Raw genomic sequence first — 22,995 nt, 5'->3', positions numbered from 1 at the left:
TCATGGAAGCTCACTAGGGTCGCGGGCATGCTGGAGCCGATGCCACCTGTCTCAGGGCGAGAGGGCGGCAAACCCATTCAATCAATCCAAACAAAAATGTTTATATTTATTCCTCACCTTAAATTCTCAGGGAAATTTACCAAAAATGTTCCACCCGTTGAATTCAAGTCTTGACTCCGACGGCTGCACGGTTACTCCAGTTTGGACTTGTACTGGTAGATCTTGACGCAGTGGTTCATACTGTCAGACACCACCAGGCAGCCTCCCGGCAACAGACCGATCCCACGCGGACTACTCAAACCCCGATCAACCAGGGAGCGTCCGGCTCCGTGCGCCGGGAACATCAGGACCCTGTGGGCGTCCCCCCAGTCAGCCACCAACACGTCACCCTCTGCATCGATACAGACACCCCAGGGGCAGGCAAGGACGGGCCCCATGGCCGAGCAGACCCCCAGAACCCGAACCGTGTTCCAGCCGGGTTCAAGGACTTTGATGCAGGGTACACGACCAGTTTCTGTGCCGCGCTCTGACACGGCAACCATTCCCGAGCTCGCACAAGATGCCACCAGGTAAGGGCGGTGGAATCCGGTCACCACCGTACGCCCCAAGCGGGACCCAGTCTTGTGGTCCAGTTTTAGGGCAACAAGGGTACCTCTGCGGATATCCGCCACCAAGAACTCGTCCTGCCATGTCACCGTCACGCCCCTGGGAGCCTCCAGATCGTCTTTAGACCCGCTCGAAGCAGACCCTCCGAAGGTCTGGAGGGGTCTTCCGTGTCGGTTGAAGACCAGCAGAGATCGCTCTGCCGCGCAGCTCAGTGCCACCAGGCCTTTGGAGTTGACCGCGATGTCGAAGAAGTTCCTGCATCGTCTAGAAAAACCATTGGAATTCGGGGAGGTGACTTGCTGCAGGACATTGCCCCGAGGGTCTGTGACCTAGGCCCAAGGTTTACCATTAATTTGGACTACAACACTGTTACAAATAAAAAAAACACATTAATTATACAGGTCAAGGTTATCATTGAAGAAAGCCACAAAATAAAATAAAACAATGTAAAAAAAACATGTTTGTTAAATAATTAAAACTTAAAAACAGGAGTTTAAATAATGAAAACTAAATGAAACAGCATTGTGTTTGCAGAAGTAAAACAAACTACAGTGAGCACCTGCATATTCCCGGTCTAGTTTTTGCAAATTAGAATGTTTGCGGAAAACGTTTTGAAGCAGAAACAGTACTTCTTTGCGCCATTTGGTGGCAACTTGGTGCAAAGAAACTTTGAAAACGAGTCGCCAACAGCAGAGGAACACTCTATAACAGGGGTGGGCAATTCAGGTCCTCGAGGGCCGGTATCCTGCATGTTTTCTCTCACCCTGGTGCAACCCACCTGATTCAAATGATTAGGATCCAGCTTCTGCAGACCTCGCTGATTATATGATCATTTCAATAAGGGGTGTTGCAGCAGGGAGACATAGAAAACATGCAGGATACCGACACTCAAGGACCGGAATTGCCCACCCATGCTCTATAACCTTAGCACACCTCCACATACCTGAACACGAGCGTTCCCGCAGTCCACAATGAAAATATGCCCATGTGGCGTGCAATGGAGACCACTTGGCAGGGTGAAATCTGCCCGACCTGAGCCCTGCTTCCCGAACTGTCGGATAAGACAACCTTCTCTTGGCTCTCCTTCCTCCTGAAGCGCCACCAGGATCGCAGGATCTCCTCGCTCACCTCGGCCTCTCTTGGGCTCATGCGAGGCGACATCCAAGACACACATGGACAGCGACCTGGTCACGAGAGGCTGAGCCGGGAAATTCAGATCTTGATATGACACCGGCTGCCCACTGACAGAAACCCCGAGACCCCCGCTGGGAGTGGGTGAGGCTGGTCTCACAAAGTTTGGGATATTCTCAGGCCACGCTCCTGTGCATTCTTTGGTCCCACTACCAATCAGGGGGCGTGTCATGTAAGGCAAGTCCACTGCAGACTTGGACAGGTGGCAGTTATTCCTCAAAGTGTTTCTGTTGACAGGGTACTCCTGAGAAGGGCTCACAACAAAAGTGTAACTGGAGTCCACGCTGTCCACCGGTGACGGTGCACGGCCAGAATCGCAGAGCGTCCCAAGAGAGTGTTCATCTGAGGACTGGCTGAGGCCCGAGTGGGGACGTCCTCTAGAGATGAGGTCCAGGCAGCTGTGGCTGGCCGAGAGCTCATTACGGCTCCTCCCGGGGGAGAAGACAGACCTTTTTCCAGGCTTCAAAAGTCCACTACCTGAAGTTCCTTTTCCTGCAACTTCTCTCTGGCTCTCTTGACTCCACTCAAGTGAAGAAGGCGAGCATACTGTGGTTGATTTTCTGTGCTTCCTGTTGCCCATCAATCTGCAATCGGGGCTGCAGATTGTTGGAATGTTCTCCAGACAGGACACAGATTCTGTCTCCTGGTCGTGGTAAGATTTTAATCTGGATTGTTTGGTTTTAGTCTCTGGCGAGAAAGTTATTGATTCCACTTCCGATTCAGGAACACGGGAAGAAGAGAGGCTCATTTTTTGGAAGACTCTGCCAGCTGTGGAGGTCCAGCCCCCTTCCTGGGGCCTTCTGTCTTCTCCAGGATCTTGATGATTGGTTTCTCTGGATGGAATTTCCTGAGTATGGAGAGCGCACAGCTGCCCGTGTGGACCACAACCTCCGGTATGCAGAGATAGACTCTGACCCTGCACTCGGATCTCTCCAAAGGTGATGGCGTTAGGTTGGGAGCTGGGCTTGAAAGTCACTTTCTTCAGGGAAACCGAAACTTCCCAGGGTTTAAGGAATTCCGCAACCTCTTTCAGCAGCAGGGTCTGGTTTGAGACACTTTGGTCAACCAGTGTCTGCTGAGCAGCCTCCTGGATTCTGTGCTGAAGTAGGACCAGTTTCCCAAGCCTTTGTTCCAGCAGGGCCTGGCTGACTCTGGCTGCTGCCACGTTCTCCTTGTGGACCTGCTCCAGGTGTTGCTGTGCATCTCGGTGGTCCTGCTCCACTCGCTCCAGCAGGCGGCGCAGTTCCTGGCGAACTCCCAGGACGGCGCGCTCCACCCACTCCCGCACAGAGTCCGCCTCTGTAGTCTGGTGTTCCTGTAGACCACGTAGCTCCGCCTCGGCCAGAGCCAGGTCACGATGTGCCTGTGCCGCCCAGCCGGATGGGACCGGGAGTCGGTGGTCGGATCCGTGGGTCGGGATAGAGGAGGCCGGGTCGCTCGCCAACGGACTTCCTGGGATCATCGTGGATGAATGACCTTGATGTTGTTTCTGGAAATAAGAAAAGCCGGCGGACAGGAACTTGAAGGTGCACAAATAGGATTTGGGTTGAACCTTTTTGTCGCTTTTATATGTTTTATATATTGGCATGCGACAGAAATAAGACGCCATCCCTGTACCTTTTTTGGTGGGGATGGGTAGAGGTGGGCATTCCATCAGACTGATAGACCGGTGCGTGATGGACGCCCGTTTTGCTGACGACTGATGAATGACGGGACACTTTTTAGAAAGGACAGACTAAGCGCTGACAGAAGTGGATATTCATCTCACACTAATCGTCACAAACCGTGTCCGTCAGTGACTGAGTGGGGGTACGGACTGACGGACAGATGGATTTGTGTCGGACTGACCAACCGACGGTTACAATTCGGTTCGTCGCGAAAAGTGACAGACTGACGAACGACGGACGGACTCCCAGGCTGCTGACTGATGACGGACCAGCAAAATTTAGTAAAATGCCCAGCTCTGGGAGATGATATCCAGTATCCACAATTTTATGATGAATAAATGAAATGTAAAAGATGTTTAAGAAATAAATACGTGTAACCCATAATTAAACCTTGCGAATGTGAAGTGTACCTCAATGAGAACCACTTCTAAACCCGAGCAAGTGCCCACGTCTGTTCCTTGTTTTCAGATGTCACCATGCGAAATGTTACTCAATTATTGATTGATTAGCGGACACGTTTGTTGGTGGTGCGGTTGCTAGGCGCCCAGGCTGCAAAGTGATACCGACATACTGTATCCAGTTTGTGTATCTGCATTTCAAAGAGCCTCGGGCAGAGTGTAGGCGGCCAAATGGACTTTGAAAAGCTCATTCCTACACGCCGAGCGTGTCATTATTGGAGGCGAGAGTGTCAAACTATGCAAAAATAATCAAGTTTGAAAGAAATGCTGAACCAGACTTGGAGGGTGCGGGGGGGGGTCTTCAGCTCAGCGGCATGTTTTGGATTTGAGACTGCTCTCGGCGGCGATGATCCGAGCGGACCCGGGTACTTTACTTTTTATTCAATAAATCCGTAACTTTTGGGCATTATTTGGGCACAAAACCTCACAGGACCTCAGATACAATTTTTTTCTAATTGTATTTACGATAAACCAATTGATGAAATATTTCACTAAACGATTAAATGAGATAGTATTGTAATATACAGTATTATTGACAATAAATCAATTACTAAATGAGATACTGTTAATGACTCACTCAGGAGAAAAAACAAATGTGTTCTCTCTGGATCCAAGATGTTAAAGGTAGCGTTGAAGGTGCACTACAAGCGCATTATTGATACATTATTACTATGTTATTGATCAGTTTATTATTATTATTTATGAAGTGGCTCTAGTTGTTCATTTCAAGCGTGTTGCTGGCAATTCCACCTAACAAGGAATGAAGCCATGAATAAAGTGTTGAAAGTCTTACCTTAAGTCACAGCTGTCGGAACCTCCGTGGCTGCCCTTCACTCCTCCTCTGGTTGCTAGACATCTGCTGGTCATACATACAGGGCAGCGCCTGCCCGCACGCCGGCAACGCCCGCCCGCACCCCCCCCCCCCCAAACACTCACTGCATTTGCCCCACAGTTTCTCCTCCTAAAAGTTGACTGATCTTCACCAAGTCACAAACGCTGTTGTACCAAACTAGTGGATGTGTCAAAATTCATTGATTAATTAATCCATCAAATTAACTGACAAATTTGATAGCGGATTATCAAATTGTCCAAATCCTCAGATTTCAGCCTCTCAAAAATTAATTTAATATCTGTCATCTTTCATGGAAGCATCTTTTGTATTTTTTCCAAATAAGACATCTACAAACATCTGACAATGATCATTATTTGTCTCGATTTTTGGACATGTTAGGGACCAAACCGGTGATTGTATCAATCAATTTACGGAAAAAGTACGAGTTGAATCTATTGGAAAAATGACGGTTCTTTGCAGCAGTAGTATGAATTACCTGAAATTGACCTGGAGCCCACAAGTGCAGCCCTTCGCATGAATCAGAAGTCGAGAAGAAGCTCTCAGTTTTGAAAATGTTGGTTGCGTTCGTTTCATTTGGTAACAATGCCAAAAAAGAACAACAATAATTGTTTAATGCACAGTCATCATATCTGTTTCTCGGTGCGTGTGTACTTGCTGCATGGTACCAGCAGGACGACCTCAGTCTCGTGTGATGATGATGATGATGATGATGATGATGCTGCGAATCTGGAACGTTGCGCCCCACCTTGACCCTATCGCCTGTATTGAAGAGGAGCTAATGCGCATGTCAAACTTGTAACGAGAGTCAATGGCCCAGACCGTAAATGCGTCACTAATCACACAGCACACGAAGAGTGAACGACTCACACCTGCCACGCAATTGAGAATTTTATTAACAATATGACTGTCAATCAAATAGGATTTTTTGGGGTAAACATTTACAATATACACACGCGTGCGTGTTTGCTGTAGGCCAAACAATGAGCATTAGCAAATGACCTCGCAACGTTCAACGTACGGTCACTTAATTTTACGGGCCGGTGACCAACGCGAGCCACCACGCACACACGCACAGTGGTTCAGTCCATGTTGCTTCTTGGCACGTACGTGTACTGGATCTCCTTCCAGTCACGTCTGTACAAAGTCTTCATTCCTTAAGTGTGAGTCACGTGGTGGTCCTTGGGTTCGTTTAGGTTGGGCTGGGATTTAGGTTGGGTTGGGGATACCTGCGGTCGGGGCGCGGTCACGTGGCGTGGACCTCCACGATGTGGTCGTCAGCGGCGGGCAGGACCAGGACTTGCCGAGCGTGGCTGTGGTTGAAGACCTGACCGGGACTGAAGGCGTCCAGGCGGGGCAGGGCCACGCCCCTGTGCTGCTGCTCGCCCAGCGACTGGACGCTGCCGCGACTGCGCACGCTGGCCGTGTCGGCCGCAGCCTCGTCCAACGTCTTGTCCAGGAGAGACAGGCTGTCGTTCTCCACCAGGCTGTCTGAGGACGTCAGGACGCATACGTGCCGCACTCAGCAACAAACTACTAAAATATATTTAAGGAATAAAATCCCTTTTTGGGGGTCAACAATGAAGATATGAATTACAGGTAGAACATTTGACTGTTTTACAATACTTCAGCATGTGTTCAAATTTATAACAGGGGAAAAAAAATGTGCAGAAACGGTGCCAAAAGAAAAAAGCCTAATATCAGCCAATGAAATCGTGCGGCTGATTAATGGGACGGGCCCTACTGTAAGCACAACTTAGTGGGTACCCGTGGCTGATTGCGATCCGTGTTGCCAAAATGCACACTGGCCATTTACAAAGCAGGCGATTTGAGCACAGTCAGGGAACACAGCCTCCCAAAATATGCCCACTTTCTCCTTGGCTCTCACCCACTTCCTGTCTCTCGCTCTGCGGCGACCCGCTTTTCCCTTGAGCGTCACCCTGTGGTTTTTAAGGTTCAACAAAAGCGATACAGAGCATACAGAGCTGGGCTCATCATTTGACGTGCGGCTGCAAGTCGCAGTTTTTTTGTTTGTTTTTTTGTAACGGTCCACTCCTATCGCGTCCGCCCGCACGGAACGGTGTGCGGTGGGCCAAGCCGATTCAAGCCCCGGCGTGCATGCGTATGCTATTTGCGTGCGTGTGCGTGCGATGAGGTGCGTGTCACTGACCAGCGTCTGGTTGGATGATGCTGGCGTTGTGAGGAAGATACTTGAGGACTTTGATCTTGGGGAAGGGAAGATGGCCGGCGAAGAGCGGCATGACCTCGATGTGGACTTTGTGAGCCCAACTGCCGGACGCCGGCATTGACACCAGGCCCGAACTGCGGCCGCACACTGCCCAGTTGCTGCTGCTGTCTGCCACTACTCATGCACAGAGAAATACTATTAACATTGAGAGGTTTGTTAAAAAACGAATTATTCTCCAATGGTCGATGACTCCAGAATCATAATGACTGTTGTTTACATCGACTATTTTGGAAAGTCAGAGAAAATCATTTGGAACACAATGTAAAAAAAGACACTTAAGCGCGCGCGCATCCTTTTTCTTTGCCGCAGGCACATGAGCGTGGGCGTCACACCTTCGTACATGACTTTGCCGCTCCCGAGGCCATCGGCGTCCGCTTTGTTGTCGTCTGCGTCCAGTTCGCCGTCAGCAGGCTCGGCCAGTCGCGCAATGACCACCTCCAGACCGCAGAGGGAGCCGGAGCGACAGTGACGCTCACCCGCCGGCGGAACCATATCGGCTCTCACGCTGTACAAGGTCTGCCGGGTCACACACACACACACACACACACACACACACACACACACACACACACACAAATCTAAACGAATAGGCACGCACGCAGGCTTTTTCTGAACAGACAAAGGAGGCGCCACCTGGTGTTTCTTACCGGCACTTTGTCCAACAGGAAGTGGGAGTGGAAGAGCTTGAAGGCGGCAGCATCGTGGCGCCCGCGGGGACAGAAGCTCACCGAGAAGACGCACTCCAGACTGGACGGGAGATCCTCCTGGCATGTCGCCTCCCACACGCAGTACACGCTCTGCTTGCTGCACAACAACTAGACACACACATACACGGGCAAACTCAGTATTTGGCCACCCAGAGTCACAAAAAAAAAAAAAAAAAAACATTTTTTTAAAATAAATAAAATAAAAACGTTGCCCATGGAAACATGTCATGAAAGTGGCCAGCCGGCGTCGGGCCGAAATCTGCAATGTCCAACAAACTGATCCGTTCAGATTTCTTCCCAAATGTCAGTCTGTTGCCACAATCACGCGTGTCACATTTCAAGTGCTGAAAATGATGCTAAATGTGCTTTTTTTTTTTCTTTGGCTGCTTTCGGAGACCAAGCGCAGCATTGCGGGCAGCAGGTAGTGGGCCGAGTCGCCGCTCACCTGCTCGGCGGCGCCGTTGAGGGATCGCATCTCCGCGGTGGGCTGCTGCCGCTGACCGTCGACATCTTGCGGCCGCTGGCCTTTCTCCGTCAGTCGGACGTGGGCCAGCGTGAAGTCGCAATCCGACACGTTGCGCACGCACACCTGGATGTACTTCCTGTAGGGGTTCGGGACAAAAAAAAAAAAGAAAGAAAACATTTTATCGTGTGCCGTTGTTGCCGCATGGCTCGCATCGCCACCCTACGTGGGGTCGCACTCTTGTCGCCTGGACGGATGTTCATCCAATTTGGCCCGTAGACGCTCACCCACTGCCCAACAGTCAATAAAACACGAACACATATTGATCCCCAAAATAAAACCGAACAGCCAACCAAAGTGGAGCTTTTTTTCTTTCACAATTGTGATTTGAGAATTGCCTTCTACCGCACTGCGCCGCGGGTTTGAATTTGGTCACTCGCTCAGGCCGCCTAAATGCTGCAGAAAGGTGACGAGGGTGTCTCGAAATCGGCTATAGGGGTGTCGCCGATTTCATCATTCCGCTGGGGATGTAAGGGGGGTGGGGGGTGGGGGTTTGCTGACTGCGTACGTCGACTTCGGCTGATACTTGAAATATTGCAAAGAGGGCTTGTAGGGGTGGAGGTATTGGCTCCCAGGCTGGCGAGGCGTAAAGGAAGCTGAAAAAAAGCCCCCCCCTCACGGGCGCATCCAACATTGTTCGGCTACATGGTGCTCGCCCCCACCTGTTTCCGGCGGACAGCAACGAGTGCTCCGTTTTGAAGGGGATGTGGAAAGTCAGGGTCAGCAGGGTGGAGTAGATGGACCACGGACAGTCGATGGACATCTGGATACAGAAGGAGAAAGAGAGAGTGAGCGGCACGCCAGCCAACGGCGCCAGGGAGCCGCTCCTCACCCTCTGATCGATGGCGGTCATGGACGTGTCCGGGTGACTGTAGCTGCGCGGACGGCGTCGGACCTCCCCGTTGGTCAGCCTCTCGTCGGCGAGCCGCTCGGGTCCGGGCGGGATGAGGCACAGGACCTCCAGATGGAACTCCAGCGTGTGGTAGGGCGGGGCGGGAGGCAGGCCGATGCTGGTCACCTTGTCCGACGACTGCACCGACAGCGCGCACTCCCACGCGGCTGTCCGAGGAGGCGGCGCAATGAAGGCGGCGAGCGGGCGGGATTTGCGCGTCGGGCGGCGGCGTACCGGAGCCGGTGTTGCTGATGCGCGCGGCGCAGCCGGCGTGGGCCAGGACGGGCATGCCCTCGCTGTTGCTGAGCTGCAGGGCGTCGCCCTTCCTCACGGCGTAGTGGCCCGTCAGCAGGGTGAACTTGACCGTCTGCGGAAGGCCGGCCAGCAGCGGCTCTGAACGCGCCACAAAAAGGAGTGCGCGCTTGTTAGACTTTGTCATTTTTCAACATTCATTACTTGTGCAAAAATGCTAAATATATATGAGTATTTGTCAAGTGCGAGAACAGACAACAAGCTTACTCTGCATTGCCTAAAAAAGCAAGTCCAGTTGTCACCCAGCTGAGCTTCCTTCTACGGTCGCTACGCATGCACGGCAATAGTCAACTCCGAACATTTGAAATGAAGCCCAAAAGCTCGTTTGATATCAATCAACAAAGAAACAAAAGGACATGTGCGTTAAAATGAGTGCCTTTTAGTTTCACAAGCGTACATTTTGGGGTTGATCCGATTTTGTTGACAACAACGCTCTTTCAATTTGAGTTGTGGCGAACTACAAGCAGCTTGTCGGGCCCCGCCCGGGATGGATCTTTGGAGAGCGATTGGGCTAAGCGACGGCTCACCTGAGAGCGGCTGGACGGTGAGCTGCGGTTCCTGAGAGTAGACGTGGTACTGGAGCGAGGGGTAGATGTGGGGCAGGACGAAGCTGACGTTGGCCAAGGTGAGGCACAGCTGCCGCAGCGTGTACGTGCCCGGCTCGGCGCTCTGCCCACAGTCACAAAGCAAACGCCTTTGTTTGCTGCGCTCGCCTTGTGATTTGGAGTCACAATGCTATCTTGTGTGTCAGGGATTTGTTTTCAATGTATTTTATTGTTTGGGTTTTTTTTTTTTTTTCGTGCATATTTTGGGCGGTGTGTGTTAGTGTGCATATGGCAGAGCTGGGCATTTGACTCAAATTTCCCGGTCTGTTTATTACCTTCCGCCGGCCGTCTAGTCATCGCCTATAGGCCGGTCCGACTAGCGTTTGAAACGGGCTTCCGTTAGCGTTTCCGTCGAAAAACTCCAAGCCAAATTTGAAACGAAAGATTCACTGTGGCACGGAAGCCTCGCCGCAGGCGAAGCCAACGCGTCTCCTTCGAGGAGCCAGAAGTTGTCCAAAAGCCTCGCCGCGGAAATCGACTATGAGCGATGACATGGACGGACAAAATGGATTTCTGCCTATGCTTGAACCAGTCTACATTTTGAAGTTTCCCATCTATTGCCTACAAAACGGCCGTCCGTCATACATTGAAAAAAAAACGGAATGTTGAATTGACTCCATTTTATTTCGTCAAGTGGTTGCACGAAATATACTCATCTGAATCCAGATAGGTTTCTGAAGTCGACTCTACATCTCCTTACAAAATGTATCTGGATGCAGATGATTTTATTACGTGCAACCACCTGATGAAATAAAATGGTCAATTCAACATTCCATTTTTTTCAGTGCAGGCGGAGAGACGGAGCGACGGAGAGACGGAGCGACGGAGCGGGCCGTCACATAGGCGCAATGCCCAGCTCTGCTATATGGCTTTTGTTTTCACACACAAAGTAACTTCCACACACGACACAAACAGAAAACGGCACACAGTGCAAACGCAAAAGTAACACACGCACGCACGCACAGGCCGACTTCACAGTCGGAGCGACTCACGGGCGCGCTGAGGACAACGCTGTTGTCTCCGGGCTCCAGCGTGATGTCGCGCCCGCTCAGCGTCGGCGCGCCCTCCCTGGGGGCGGCGGGCGGCGCGGCGCCGACGGCGTGGGGGCTCCGGGGGAGGGCGCGCGCCGCGTCCTGAGGCGAGCCGCTGTCGAGGCGGCGTATGACCAGGTGGGCGTTCTTGCACACCACACCCGCCGAGCTGAGAGAGTCGTCCGAGGGGCTGCGGTCGTACGCCTCGTCCATCTCGGGCGGGGGGGCGGCGCTCAGGGAGGGCGGGCGCCCCGCCGGGGAGACGGCCGCCTCAAAGTCCACCGTCCCGGGGAGGCCGCCGCCGCCGCCGCCGCCGCCACGACCCTGAGCGGAGGCGTCCAGGTGGATGCCGGCGGCCAGCTGGTCCACGCGCACGGCGACGGGCATCAGGCAACGCAGCGTCATCTCCACCTGAGGGCAACAACCACGTCATCACCTTACGTCAGCGCCAACATCTGCTCTGCTCTGGGTCGGAGATGCTGTTTTTTGTTTTTTTTTTCCCCCTTTTCAAATAAATGCAATTCCAAATTGAGGGAGGGCATAATACGGGGTGGGAAGACTGTCGAGACCGGCGGTCCTCAACGGAATTGGCACTTTGCTAACAACAAGAAAGAAAATATGGATGTGAGATTTTCGACACACAGCCCGACACGGCGGTGAAGCCGAGGTGACGGCGAAAAAAAGAATGAACTAAGTCATATGTGGGTAGCGTGGCTAAAGCAAGGAGCCCCCGGAATTTTGGACTGGCTGTCCCGACCCACCCAAAATGAAACCCCGACGTCCAGACGTGAAGCGGTCCGTGCGTATGCTTGGCAAAAAGGCAAAAAGTAACGTACGTACGTACGTACGTACGTACGTTCATCCCAAGATGATTTATCGGGCTGGCCTTGTCCACATCCTTCTTGCTGAGACGTTTGGTAAAACAATCCAAGTGCTTCATGTTTCCCTCAACGATTTTGTATGAAATGACTTTTTTCAAGGGCTTCTTCCAACCTATTTTGAGACGGCACAAGCAAACCAATCCGGAGGACAAGATGTTGCTGCTGGACTGCTGCTAAATTGAAGCTAAATGAACCTCGACGCTTGACCTGCGGTCGCAAACGTTCACAACGGCGACGCGCCATCGTCGGGCTGTTGCTTTCTCACTTGCACTTTTCACCAGACAACTGCATGCAAACAGGAGCTGGGCCCTTCCTTCTGAAGCAGGCAACTTCTTGACAGAAAGCAAACGCAGTTGTTCGCCATAAAAGCCAGCGATCCACTCAAACAAAGCGGCAAACTGGAGCCTTTTGAAAGTTGCATTCTTCCACATCGCCTTTATTCAATTCATTTGAGTTCAGCCTCAGTTAAGGGTCCATTTGTCCCGCTAACCGACTCCCAAACGGGCGGACCAAAAAATTCAAAACAAACTCGGCTTAGCCAACGTGAGTCACGTGTTGTATCAAAGTGGCTTGCTCAGGTGGCAAGAAATAATTGCCAAAGCGCAAACTTTTTGGGAGCACATTTTGACACGAGAGATGTGACAGATGACCGTCAATCACGGAGTCAAGTGCGTCGCCAAAACCCAACGTACCTGCAGGTCGGCACCCGAGTGCACGCAGGCGCCGCCCGGCCTGAATCGGATCCGCGTGAGCCGAGCAAAGACGCCCATGTCCAGCGTGGCCTTGGCGGAAGTCGCGGCCCCTGCGGGGGGGAGATAGCGAGCAAGGGGGCGTCAGAAGCGTCTGGCCTCTTCCCCAAAAAGTGGGCGGGCTCACCCTGATTGCCGGCGTAGTTGAGCACGTCGAGGCAAAAGCGCGTCCTCTCCTCCGTGCTGAGGTTGCCGTCGCCCGCCAGTAAGGCGCTGGTCTGCAGGGAGCTGCCGCCGGACGCCGCTTAAGGAAACACAACGGAACCGAGCCATGTCACACGCTTCTCTTGGCTCTCGCGTGCGAACGCTTGATTTCTTTTTGAAGTGCAATCCCAACGAGTGGAGCCGGCCCACCGCATCGGCAACGGGACTGCTCCTGAAAGCAAACGGGTGGAGCTTCTCTGGCACCGCCTGGATCACTTCAGCAATTTCATCCTCCCGACAAATGCGCATTTCCAGAGCTGGGCATTTGACCATTTTTTGCAGGTCCGGCCGCGACCCTCCACCCTTGACTTGGGTACCCTTCCGGCCGCGACCCTCCGGCCGTATTCGTAAACATTGTCGCCCCCCCCCCCCAAAAATAAATAAAAAAGCGTCCGTGATTGACGTCGGTGAGGGAGGGACGCTAACGGCAGAGGCTTTTTAAGGATCATTAGCCGGCCAATTTACTATTCGAACCCGCTGTGGACACGCTTCAAATGAGCCAGTAGCATTTACCCAACTGCGTGCTTCCTTACATTGCGAGCCCCGGGGTTGGATTTGTCGTATTGTATAATTATTTGGGTCCAATAATTATAGGAAGAGTCATAGAAGAAGACGTCACAGAAGTCGTAGTCAAGTTACTTATTCATTTTGCACACCTCCCCTCCTTCAAAATAAAAGCATACCAGCAAACCACTATACACTGCAGGTTTGCTAGGGCGCATTTGCGGAAGTAGTGAACGCCAGAAAAAGTGCATGAACTCCACCTTGATGTGCTAGCGTCCGAATATACTCGTGGACACAAATTGTTTTGAAACAAGTTGGGGGACGTCGCTTCAAAAAGACAGCGACAACAATGCATATCGTGCCTGCTACAACCATAAAGGGACGACTAGACGATGCACTTCATTTTATTGCGACAACGATCTGGAAGGTGGTGGCTCAGGGACGAACGTGGGTGAGTAGCTTGTTTACTTCGAGTGATGGGACTTTGCAGCAGCAGCAACGAGCTGCGTGGCTCATCCGTCCGTCTCCGTGTGGGAAACTGTATGTCATCGCAACATTTGAGACAGCAACGTGCGCTCAAGCGCGTTTGCATTTCCTCATTGTCACATCACGTAACCCGCGCCTCCCACCTGCAACTGGAGCATACTATTACAAGAGGGGTCGGGTGGGGCGGGCAATACCACAATCCCTATAACAGCAGTTGTCGCTGGCGCAGACGCGGGAGTAGAAAGAAGCCTAAAAAGAAGCCTTTCACCGAGTAGGCCGAGATGATTTTTGGCCGCCTCGCGAGCACGCCACACGCATGAGGGCCTATTAGTAGGCCGGACTAAAATCAACTTCCGGCCATGCTTGGCCCAGCCATTTTTAAAAATTTGTCAGCCTGCCACCCCCGCACCCCTCCGCCCCCAAAATGGGCATCCGGCCAGAGCGGTCGGACCAGGGACGGACTGCCCACCTCTGCGCATTTCACAGACAAGCGCGCAATCACGTCAGATGCATCCGTCACGGTGCGGCCGCCCAACGGCAGGCAAGAGGAGGATACTCCACGTTTCGTCTCAGCAGCTTCTGGCACTCGCCCATCTGCTTCCTGGTGTGGGTGACCGGCAAAGTCCAGCCCTCGCAAACGTACGAACGCAGGGCCTCCGCCAGCAAGGCTTCCGCTTGCTCCGGCTCGCCCTTGCTCCTGCCACGCACGCCACACCGAAACACAGAGATACGCACAAACACAGGCGCCGACAAAGACACACATCAACGCACAAATACGTCATTATGGACACACGTGCACAAATTCAAATCAACATGCACGCACGCACGCACGCACGCACACAGCCAGGCACAAACAAATCGACATGCGTGCACACACAAGGACATGGACAGACACACAAAAAAACAGACAAGCAGGTAAACACGGGCGCGCAAACAAACACACAAAGGGTTAGCACAGCTAGGTAGCATCCAAACGATACTCATCCTCATCATCATCATCATCGACGTCGTGGTCGGCATGGCCGCGCTCACATGTAAAATTCGGCCAGACTTTTTCCGAGCAGTCGGGCCGAGCGCAGTCGCCCGATGGCCCGGTACATCTCCATGGCCGCCTGGCACAGCTCCTGATCGGACGGCAACGTTTTAAGTCAGCGGCGAGAGCGGCTGCGACGTGGGCCAACTTACCAGGTAATGCCTTTCAAAGGCTTCCACGGACGACAAGGCTTCTTTGAGCTTCTTGTAGGGACTTTGCAGACTGCTCACTGACGGACGGAACACAAAGACAAAGTGAGATCAGCGGCGGCTGACGCCAGCCGCCACAAACGTCCGCAAGGTTGACAAGCTCGAGTGACACATCGTTCCAGCAAGTCAAGATGCAAGTTTTCAGAACGAGGCCGGCCCGCCGCTGGCGTTTGCCGCCTTCGCTTCCGTTTGCCGCCTTCGCTTCCGTTTCAGTCCTCCGGGAGTGCCATCGATGGACAGCCCGCCACATTCTATGCATTCCATTCTACAGCTGCTCACTTGCCATCATTGTCATGCAGTCACTGCTCAGTTCGGTTTTTTTTCATTAACTGAGAAGAAAACCAAAAAAACTTTCTATCCAAATGCTCATTGTTCTATTCTAGCAATCCAGGCAGGGGTGTCGTGTATGTAAGCGCGTAATGTAGATGACCAAGAAAAGGAGCCTTCCTTTTCTCCCTCCCGAGTTTCCCAATTCGTCAATATGGGTCGGGCATCAAATCCAAAGTGGCAGCCGATTTCGCAATGTCACTGAAGTGTCAACATGAGCAACAACCGTGCCTTTTGTTCGAATGGCAGCAAATGTGTTATGGATCCCCACGGGCTGGATTTGACTCTGTCCACCTACCGGTTTCCGGCCGCTCATCCCCCAGTCCGGCCAGCAGGTCCACCGTCCTGTTCAAGTCTTCGGAGGTTGGACCCGTGCGGGACACCAGCCCGCACAGTTGGCCCAGAGACTTCAGCTGCACACAAGGAAACCCACCCCCATCATCATCATCATCATCATCATCATCCTCATCATCTCCTGCCTCTAATTTGGTGTTGGTCTGAAAATTGGACTGTTACCTGAGCAGGGCACAGAATTGCAACGCAACTGGACTGCCGTCTTTGTCTTAGCCCATTGAGGCCGGGCGTGCATAACGCTGTTTCTACAACTAGAGACGGCATTTCTAAAGCTAAAAGTCGAAAGCTTTTTTTTTTTTTTTTTTTTTTTTAGCTTTCGCCTTCATCAGTTCATGCAACAAGGCCGCATTGGTCTACGCCAACTATGTTGTTGCACTCTTGCGGCATCCAGCCAAGTGCGGGCTCCAACTCCCGCCGCGCCGGCGCTCTATGTCAGCCTGTTGAAATGCTGCCCGTCCCGCGCCACCGTGAAGAAACGATAGCCCGCATGGGTGCGCGCTACCGATTCCGTTCCGACTTTTTGGGCATTTTGCCAGCCCATTCAAGCGTTTGTGTCCGGAGAAGCTCACCGCGTGGCGGCGGCAAAGAGGGCGCGCGGCCGGTTACCTTGTCGGTGGCGTAGGCCCACAGTCCCACGGTGTGCGAGCTGTTGGCGGCCAGCTGGGCCTGGTCGCAGCAGCTCTCGATGCGGTGCAGAACCTCCAGGCAGCTGAGAAAGACCCAGCAGTCCAGTGCCCCCTCCAGCACCGACACCTGCCACGCGGGAGGCGCAGCCGTTAGGACGGCGCAACGGGAGCCATCTTGACGGCGAGGAGGCGACGCGGGTGAACCTCGAGCAGGCGCAGCTCCTGTACGCAGTTGTGCAGCAGCTCCAGGGCCCTGTGGGTGACCTCCCAGGGCCTCTGCAGGAAGATGAGCAGGGTGCACTGGCGGGAGAAGAGGTAGCTGCGCAGGTCCAGGAGGCTGGCCGAGCCGCGCTGGATGCCGTCGCGCTTCTCCATGTCGATGGGGCGCCGCAGCAGCAGGCCGCTCCAGTTGAGCACCGGCGCGCAGAAGGAACCCAGCCACTTGGCCGCGTCTGAGGGCGAGGAGGCGCCGGTTACGCTCGCCGCCCGCACTCGGGCCCCCGGGGCCGGCCGCACTCGGGCCCCCGGGGCCGGCCGCACCCTGCCCCGGGGCCGAGAGTCCGTGACGCTTGTACTTGTCCCACTGATGGCAAAGTGAGAGCGGAAAGCCCCAGCCCGCCTTCAAAGCCCAACTGAGGCCCTAATGCTGACTTCAAAGCCTTACTCGGCCTGCGAACCCATTCCAAGCGTTTGGTGACACCTGAATCCGGGCTTGAAATCCAAACCCTGACTAGAAACAGGGAAAGGCCGATTATCGGCCTTTTTGTGACAATTTTACAACACAGATGTTGTCAAAAATGTAACATAATAAACTTTTTTTTTTTTTTTAAATCAACATTATGCAAATCTGAAAAAAAAAAAAAAGTTCAATAAACATATGCTTAAATACGTTTAAACAATGTTAAGAGTTTTGATTTTTTTGGGGGACGCCGATATTTTTCCTTTTTGCTGAAAATATCGGTTATCGGCCTCCTTGACTACTAATAATCGTATCGGCCCTGGAAAAAAACATATCGGTCTCTGTCTACTAGAAAGCCTAAAGTGAGAGCCCAACTTTGAATCCCGAGCCCTTGTTGGAAAGCGGCATTCCAAAGCCCGTGCCGTGCTGCAAGGCCGACCGGCAAAGCCTAAAAGGCGGCGACGGGCAACAGGCGGGGCGGGCCGGCCGACGTACCTCCGGCTCCGAAGTTGAGGACGTACTGCGTGAAGAGCGCGTCCAGCTCGTCGTACTGCACCAGCGCGTCTTCGAACTGCTGCAGCATCTCAAAGACGAACGCCAGCTCCTCCTGCGAGGCCGTCAAAAGACAACAAGCGGACAGATGAATGCCAAATCAGCGATCGGCTGAAGCGTCACAAGTTGCCCACTGATCGGATCGGACAGGTTACCTCATTGATCGTATCCGCAAAAGCAGACATTACAGCAAAAACAATTTCGTTGCCGTTGTTAATAATCCAAAATTGCACTGCTTATTCGGTCCAAAAATCATTTAACTCGTTTCTTTTTCTTTTTTGGGCAAGTTTGGTTTGCTTGTTTTTTTTTTTTGCTCCTTTTCCGTGTATTCAATGTGTTTTTAAACCAAATGTTCTTATTTTGTCCAAATGCTTTTCAATTCCACGCCAAAGGTGCGGACTGCCCAAGAAGGAAAGCTGCAAACTCGGGAGCTCTCCGAATGTCAGGCCTACTAGAGAGCTGAGCCGCCGAGTGTTTGAGGTCAGGACGGAACCGTGCCCAAAGCCAGATTTTGCGAAGAGCCGCGCATTTGGAGAGGCAAACGAGGCTTTCAAGAGGCCTCTGGTGCTTGCGAGTGGCCTTTGAGGCGGGCTTGAAGCTCTACTCCACCTGGACCATGAAGTATTCGCAGAAGCTCCAGCCGGGCTGGGTGCGTTTCTCACGCAGGGTTCGCATGTCGTCCTCGAAGCGTCCCAGGTTTTTGGTGAAGGACATGAGCAGGAGCGTCCTCAGCTTGAGCAGCAGCGAGTTCCACGACTCCTGAGAGCGCGACGAGTCCTTCAGCGGGTCCGACAGCACCACGCACCTGCCGGGAGGGAGGGGCATAGGCACGGTGGGTTGGGGAAATTTGGCTTGGTTCACACCGCAGCGTCCCTAAAGTCAGCCGCATGCGCAGAAGAAGAGACGACGTACGCCACTCGCGGTGTGGTGTTTACGGACGTTAATGTGCTCCAATGTGTGGGGGCAGTGCGACAGTGTAGCGATTTGATAGGATCTACAAATACAGTATTTGGAGGAAACCATGAGGCTTGGCTTTTCCATCTCATTTCATGGAGACGTCACGTCGTCACCGCGCATAAGAAAGGAGTCCATCCGAACCGTGGCTGAATTACGACCATCACCAGAAATGACGCTTCATGTTTCTTCAAGTGGCATTCAATTCAAGTCAATACTATGACTCAAAACAACTTTGCGGAATCCATCTCCCGGTTGCCGCCGCTCGCATTTGAGCCAGGGGACGACGTCATGTCAGATGTACGCCACCTGGACGCTCAGACTGCGGTGGAAAATGCCAGCCGCATCCCACCTAGGACCACGTCTGAAAGCGGCCGAGGCCGCGTTTGAAAACAATCGGAATTGAGACGTTCAGACTGTCATAAAAAAAAAAATCGGATACATGTCGCATATAGGCAAAAAAAATACAAAATTAAAAAAAGAAAATCCAATCTGGGTGGCATTTACCTGCGGCGTGAACCGAGCTTTAGTTTAAGGTGACAATCCGAGGCCCTTGCCCAGCAGGGCCCCGAGAAGCCAAATGTGTCCCGAGGTGCCGGCCCACCGTCTTGGAGAGCAAAGTGCCGGAAGACAAAGCGAGCGCGGCGCTTGGGCTGACCTGTCGTTCTGCTTGTTGCAGAAGTCGCCGCGGATCTTGTCCACAATGGACGAGCGGGGCAGGATGTTGCTTTTGTTCTTCTTGCGCGTGTCGCCGCCGTCCACCACGATGATGAGCCAGTCGGCTGAGCCGTGGCCGCGCAGGCTGCTCTGCCATCGGCTCACGTCCTCCTTCACCGAGCTCCGGTACGCCTCCGTGTCCTGCGCGCGCGTACGCACGCACGCTCATCAAGTCACACCGCAAAACACACTGCAAACTCGCCATGCGCCATAAATATCGCAACGATGACGTCTTATCGATAAATCTCATGCCATTCAAAAAAATAAATAAATGATGAAAACAACAACAGATCAAATCTGCCAGCTAAGATGCGGATGTGCTGCGTTCTGCCGAAAACGTTGTCCTCCTAACAAATGGGGCACGTGTCTGTGAGCAAATCAAGCGCTTCTTTCCACCCAATATGGCATCCATCATGTGAGAGTTCCTCCCTGTTTTAGACCAAGGCATCTCACGTGCCATTTGCACCAAATGTTATGCACAACTCCCACACTGAGGGAAACAAAATAATACAACAAATGTGGTCAGCCACTTGAAGGATGGCTAGGAAGAAAGGTGGCTGCGCTGTAAAGAGAGTGGCCTACAGCCAGCCAGAAAGAAAGAAAGGCTTGCAAACATTTTGCCAGAGAGAAAAGGTAAAAAAGGGCTGAATGGGCTTAAAGCGGAAGTAAACCCAAACATCTTTTTTTCAAGAATATGTTCCCAGCAGAACCACCAGTTGAAACACAGCATTCTGATTGATTTTGCGTTTGTGCAATATACATTAAGCAACAAAATGCACTTGTTTTTAGTCATCTCTGGGGGCGGCCATTTTGTCGAGCCAAAATGACATCACAGTTGCTCACAATGACCAATCGCAGCTGACCAGTTTCCTGAATCCGAGCCGTGATCGGTCGTTGTGAGCAGTTGCGATGTCGACAAAATGGCCGCCCCCGGAGATGGCTAAAAACGAGTGGATTCAAACTTATTCCATAAACGCAATATTTATCTGAATACCCCGTTTCAACTAGTGGGCTTGCAAGGAACATATTCTTGAAAAAAAACAAAATGTTTGCTTTGACTTTTGACATGTTACAGTAACTCACTTAGCAGCGCGCGTGTGTGTGCGCGCGCTACTCACGCAGCAGTCGGTCCAGTAGATGTGCAGGAATGGGAAGGTGAGCAGAGCCTTGGTGCCGTCCTTGGGCAGCAGCTCCTCCTTGAACTGGACAAAGTTGGCCTCCAGGTGGATCATTTTGGGAGCACGCCCGTACGTCCTCAACACACAGACACACAGGCACATGCACGCACACGCCATGGAAAGCTCAAAATCTCACTTGATACCATCATGTCTTTGACCCAAGTCTTCCGCGCCGTCTTAATATACTTGACATTCTTTTGGAGTGAATGTTTTCAAGGGGAAGGAATCTTTCATTGATTTATTACACAGTGGAAGTGTGTAAGGACCAACTTCCTTGACTCCAATTGATGGTCTTTTCTCTCATCTCAGCCACTCACCTCCTCCACCCGCTCATCTCATTTCTTCTTGTTTTATCCACTGATCTCCTCCATCCAAACTAATCTAAATTTATTTGATTTCATCTTACTTTCTCCACTGGCCTCCTCCAGTTCATCTAATCGAATCATGTGATGTGACGTGACGCCGTTGTCTGTACTGACCTCCTCCACTCCATGGGCTCCCGGGGCAGCTGCTGAGCCAGGGAGGTGTAGAGAGACGTGAACAAGGCCTGGTCTCCGGCACCTGCCGGGACCACAAGAGCAACATACATCAGCATTACAAACACCGATGCAATACTTGACGTCCGCATTTGAAATCTGTGAAATCCGAACTCCATCCCGAATCCCTAACTTGAATTCCGTCCGAACCGAGGCTTGAAACGCCAACCCTGCCTTGAGTGCTTATTTTGAAACATGAACTTTGGCTTCCAAGGTCACAAGACCAAACCCACAAAAGAGGCGAGCACGGCATTGCCAACGCCAGGCCCAGGGCATTTTGACGGCAATCTCGGTCGACAGCAGAGGGCGGCAAGAAGCCGAAAAGGCAGCCCCTTCACAGATTCTTCGTCCGTCTACTTAACTCTTCTTCCACCGACGCAATACTCATCCAAATGCCATGTATAGACTAGTGGGGGCACATCCAAAGTATTGCTTCAAAGAAGACCTTTGCATTGACTTCCCTTTAAACCCATGTTTGGAGCCCTAAAGGAGGCTTCGGGAAACCCATGAAGCAACGTTTCAACCCTCAACTGGGACCCCTTACCCTGAAACAAGAGACGACAGAGCGCATGCGCAGCGAGAAACTGCCACTGGGCGACCCAAACAACTCAAGCACTCTTCGCGTTTAGAGTCTAGAAACAAGACTGAAACAGACAAAGACAAAAAAAACTTTGCTTCCACGACAAGCCTCACTCGAACATCTAAAGTAAAGGCCCGCTCAACTGTGTGTACGGCGAACTAGCTAGCAATCTCGCTAGCCTTCAGGTTAGCCGCGCAAACCAATCACCCGCGCCCCAGTGTCGGGTTCCCTGTTCGAGCGCCGTGCAACCCCCCCGAACACCAGCTCCAGCCCCAGCAGTCGCAGCAGCGCAGACCAGCGCGAATGGCCCAGACGGCTCGAGGCGTGAACGCTCCAGCTGATTGCGCTAATCAATGCTAATGTTGAAGCTAATGCTAAAGCGAAGGCGAGTGCTAACGCTGCGCCTCAGCTGCCGGAGACGAGACAAGAGCGGGGCTCACATGTGACGATGGGTTTGTTCTCCATAGCGTAGATGACGGCGGCGGGCTTCTCTTGACGACTGTCCATGTGCGTCAGCGGCGGGGGCAGCGGCGGCGGCGCGCCATGAAACGCAGCCGCGAGCGGCTTGGAAGGAGGGAATCGCGGCGGGTTCCTTGGGCTCCGGTCAGGCAGTGTCAGACACTCAGTCGAGGCGGAAGGAGCGGCCGAGGGGCGGGGCTAAGCACACGTGCGCTTCCGGGAAACACTGACGGCGTTTCATTTAAATGGTCAACATCAAAAAAATGTTTTATGAACTTGCTAGCCGAACCTGAGCAAAATGTTTTATTAACTTGCAAGCCTGGAAATCCAACCGGCCACAGTCTCATCAAACGCATTTGTGAGGCGGGCAAACCTGAGCAGACAGACAGCATAATGAACCAATCAGCGAAGAGCGGACGTAAAGGCAGAAGAAAAAATACGTCTTTTAAATAAATGCTTCCAGCGCCGTCAGCTGCGAGGGTTCGATTCTGCAATTTTTGCACGCTTGTAACCTGAGCTCTCGAACACTACGAGCACTTCAACTACGTGTACACTTCACTGAGGACCGTTACTGGGATTGGGCCAATGAGACATTCCTTTTCCTTGAAAAGACAATACAATAACCTAACCTTTCAAAAAAAAAAAAAAAAAAAGTTCATTAATTATTCCTCAAAGGATTCCCAACTCTAATAAGGGCCTTGGAAAAGTGTCAGCAAGGGTAAAATAAAAGGCGAGAAATTATTATTATTATTATTATTTTTATCATTTGAATGTTATGCACTGATTTAGTTCATCAAAAATTGAATGCTTGTTTTGATGATGACTGGAAGCTGCGTAGCGTAGTGAAAGAAAGACATCGCCGGGAATAAATGAACAC

The 22,995-nt window shown here is 52.2% G+C and overlaps 2 protein-coding genes across 2 annotated transcripts in view; both read right to left on the bottom strand.

Annotated features, from left to right (window-relative positions):
- The window catches only part of LOC147136959 (uncharacterized), a 5,330-nt gene extending 525 nt beyond the window's left edge, over positions 1-4,805 (bottom strand). The window contains exons 1-2 of the mRNA XM_086051839.1: positions 1,550-4,805; positions 1-935 (exon numbers count right to left, since the gene is read on the bottom strand). The exon at positions 1-935 is cut by the window's left edge and continues 525 nt beyond it. Coding sequence (XP_085907965.1) covers positions 192-935; positions 1,550-3,451 — 2,646 coding nt within the window. The 5' untranslated portion in view covers positions 3,452-4,805 and the 3' untranslated portion in view covers positions 1-191. The remainder of the gene's footprint in view (positions 936-1,549) is intronic.
- Positions 4,806-5,645: 840 nt separating this feature from the next.
- On the bottom strand, positions 5,646-22,335 carry trappc10 (trafficking protein particle complex subunit 10). Its single transcript, XM_086051549.1, has 24 exons — positions 22,100-22,335; positions 21,023-21,104; positions 20,484-20,619; positions 19,307-19,506; positions 18,304-18,499; positions 17,638-17,749; positions 16,668-16,915; positions 16,444-16,590; positions 15,782-15,896; positions 15,100-15,176; positions 14,947-15,038; positions 14,471-14,611; positions 12,848-12,948; positions 12,664-12,773; positions 11,052-11,501; positions 9,982-10,123; positions 9,377-9,535; positions 9,083-9,309; positions 8,913-9,013; positions 8,173-8,329; positions 7,668-7,835; positions 7,353-7,536; positions 6,943-7,134; positions 5,646-6,263 (listed from the first exon to the last, which is right to left on the bottom strand). Exons 1-24 carry the CDS (start codon positions 22,164-22,166, stop codon positions 6,019-6,021), a joined length of 3,849 nt encoding a protein of 1,282 aa, XP_085907675.1. The 5' UTR covers positions 22,167-22,335; the 3' UTR covers positions 5,646-6,018.
- Between the last annotated feature and the right edge of the window lie 660 nt (positions 22,336-22,995).

Source organism: Filicampus tigris, chromosome 14 (assembly GCF_054856515.1).
Source record: "Filicampus tigris isolate MCC_2025a chromosome 14, RoL_Ftig_1.0, whole genome shotgun sequence".
In the NCBI taxonomy this organism is placed as follows: domain Eukaryota; kingdom Metazoa; phylum Chordata; class Actinopteri; order Syngnathiformes; family Syngnathidae; genus Filicampus; species Filicampus tigris.
Note: the sequence above shows the minus strand (reverse complement) of the source record. Positions and strands in the feature narration are given on the sequence as shown.

What these genes read in the sequence shown, in the direction of transcription:
- trappc10 (XM_086051549.1), bottom strand. Translation starts at nt 22,166, where the DNA reads ATGGACAGTCGTCAAGAGAAGCCCGCCGCCGTCATCTACGCTATGGAG. An exon ending in AGTCTGGCCGAATTTTACAT is followed by an intron (nt 14,612 to 14,946) that starts GTGAGCGCGGCC and finishes CGTGCGTGGCAG; the next exon opens with GAGCAAGGGCGAGCCGGAGC. An exon ending in GCGTTGTCCTCAGCGCGCCC is followed by an intron (nt 10,124 to 11,051) that starts GTGAGTCGCTCC and finishes GACTGTGGGCAG; the next exon opens with AGCGCCGAGCCGGGCACGTA.